Source organism: Bison bison, unplaced genomic scaffold (genome assembly GCF_000754665.1).
Source record: "Bison bison bison isolate TAMUID 2011002044 unplaced genomic scaffold, Bison_UMD1.0 scf7180017864280, whole genome shotgun sequence".
Taxonomy (NCBI): domain Eukaryota; kingdom Metazoa; phylum Chordata; class Mammalia; order Artiodactyla; family Bovidae; genus Bison; species Bison bison.
This window is the reverse complement of record NW_011494852.1, coordinates 3976613-3978893: the sequence shown is the minus strand read 5'-3', so window position 1 is coordinate 3978893 and position 2281 is coordinate 3976613. Positions and strand designations below refer to the sequence as shown.

Sequence of the window (2281 nt, the reverse complement as noted above, 5' to 3'; positions counted from 1 at the left end):
CTGGCCCTGAGCCAGGAGGCCTGGAAGGGAATAGGGATGTGGGCACTGGGGGCGGAGTGGGGAGGGGGTGGTGGCGGGGACGGCGCCTGTCTGCAAAGCCCATCGGGAAAGCTGTAGCCCCAGCCCTTGTTGGAGTCTCCAAGCCAGGGGCTGGGGTACAGTCGCAGAGGGATGCCCACTCCACTACAACCCAGGTCAGCCCCAAGGTTAGGGAAACCACCCGGGGCTCATCTGGACAAGGCAGTAAACGAGAGCAGACCTAGCCAGAAGAAGATGGGCTGTAGCCTTGAGAGGGGACAGAGCCAGCTGCCCAGACCCCGAGCGCTAGAAGAGCACCACAGGCACCAGTCACGGGAGCCCTCTGTCTACACCCCAGGCCCCTCGCCAGCCAGCCCAGCCCACGGCCCAGAGCCAGGCCGCTAGACGCCCGGAATCGGTGGGGTTATTAGTGGGGTCCGAGCAAACTGTGTTTAGAAAAGGGGGAGGATATTTAGAAGCGATAAGTGGTATGTGGGGGAGCTCAACCCCCGTACCTTCCATGGGCCCCGCCTGAAAACCAGGTAAGAGCTCGGCCACCCCCGAGGTCCTGCCTGGAGGGACAAAAGAGAGACAGATTATGCTGACCAGGGCCAGCCCAGGCCATCCCTGCCCTGAAGCCCAGCTCCAGGCACATTAGGGTGGAGGCGTGCTCTGCAGAAGAGATGGGGTAGGTGCGTAGGAGGGCCCTAGCATGCGGTTCCTGCCCTCCACACCCCCATCCCCTGTGGGTGCTGTCTTCCAGAAGGCTTGTGTCACATGATTCACTCACACACTGTCCCCACAGAGGATTCTGTTGCCCAGAAGGGTGCCAGGACACATCCCATGGGCTCAGGAGGTGGGACCTCAGTTTGGGATTCCATCTCTTCCACACACACACGGTCCTACCATCCCAGGTAAGGACAGTCCTAGTCCATGAGGCTCAGGAAGACAGTACACTAGGGCCCAGGAAAATGTCTTAACTGTATTGTAAAGCCTGAAGAAGAAAATGTAACAATACTGAATACATAGTAATGAATGGTCTTTGTAACAATCTAACTGTAAAAGAATTTTTGTTTTTAATCTGGAGGAAGAGGCCCTTGAAAGCAAAAGTGCCTACAGTCCAGGGGGCCTCCTCTGGTGGTCCAGTGGCTGAAACTCCATGCTCCTGCTCCCAGGGCAGGGGCCCTGGGTTCAGTCCCGGGTCAGGGAACTAGATTCCACATGCTACAACTAAGAGTTTGCAACTAAGAAAGACCCGTCGCAGCCAAATAAAAACAAACATAATTTTTTAAAGTGCCTTACAGCCCATAAAAGTCACAGTATGGCCCAGGTTCTCTGCCCACCAAGGTCCCCTGTGTAAGTTTCATGACCCAGCTGGTGCCTCCTTTAGGTGCCACCCACCACTCTGTGCCGCACAAGTGCTGTATCTCCAGGGGTGTCCACACACCTGGCTGTACATCAGCACCCCATGCCGCCTGCCCCCAGGAGGGGGTGTCCAGCAGGTAAAACAGTGGTTCTCAAAGTGTGGTCCCATCCCGGAGGCCAAGCCACGTTCCGGATAACTAAGCCACTGCCCTTTTTAACTCTCCTTCAGTAGAGATACAGCGGAGCTTTCCTGAGGCTCCATCACACGTGATGACGTCATTTGCTCTGATGGTAATGCTTGTGTGCCAGTTTCAATTTCTAATATGTTAAGCAACTGTAAATGTAACCCACAAAAACTTAAACAAACCTTCTTTGCAATCCTCAGTAACCTGAGTGTAACTGGCTCCTGAGACTAAATTTTGAGACATGCTGATGTAGACTGTGCATTTTACAGAAGAACACGCACAAGTTCTATGGGCCGTGGGTGCGTGCATTCTGTCACCCAGACATGAACTCTTGTCGCGTGATCTGAGCACCCTGGGGCATGGTCCCCCATCCTGTGTGCTCGTGCACACATGGGTCACCTTGCATCATACGTGTGATGATGGCAGTGTGTGGCCCAACAGCATGTCACATATAGCACGTGCCACACGGGCCTATATGTGTCAACCGAGAACAGAGCATCTGGCTAACAGCAGCATCCCTTCCACACGTGGCAGGGGGGCCTCACAGCGGGGCGGGGGCTGCTGGCGGGTATCCCAGCCCACTCCTGGGTATGTGGGGGGAGGGCTTGCTTGAGGGGAGCACTAACTATGCAAACCACACAGCACCATCCCAGCAGGGCAGAGGGACTGTGGGGTAAGATGTGGCCTTGGGAGTGGCGGGGGGGGGGGGGGGG

At 55.9% G+C, this 2281-nt stretch overlaps 1 protein-coding gene across 2 annotated transcripts in view; it reads right to left on the bottom strand.

The window, feature by feature from the left end:
- The window catches only part of LSR (lipolysis stimulated lipoprotein receptor), a 15820-nt gene that overhangs the window by 5161 nt on the left and 8378 nt on the right, over window positions 1-2281 (bottom strand). Inside the window, exon 4 of one of the 2 annotated variants that reach the window (XM_010848993.1) lies at window positions 534-590. The exons of the other annotated variant lie outside the window; for it this stretch is intronic. Within the exon in view, the coding sequence (XP_010847295.1) occupies window positions 534-590 (57 nt within the window). The remainder of the gene's footprint in view (window positions 1-533; window positions 591-2281) is intronic. 2 annotated transcript variants of the gene reach the window in all.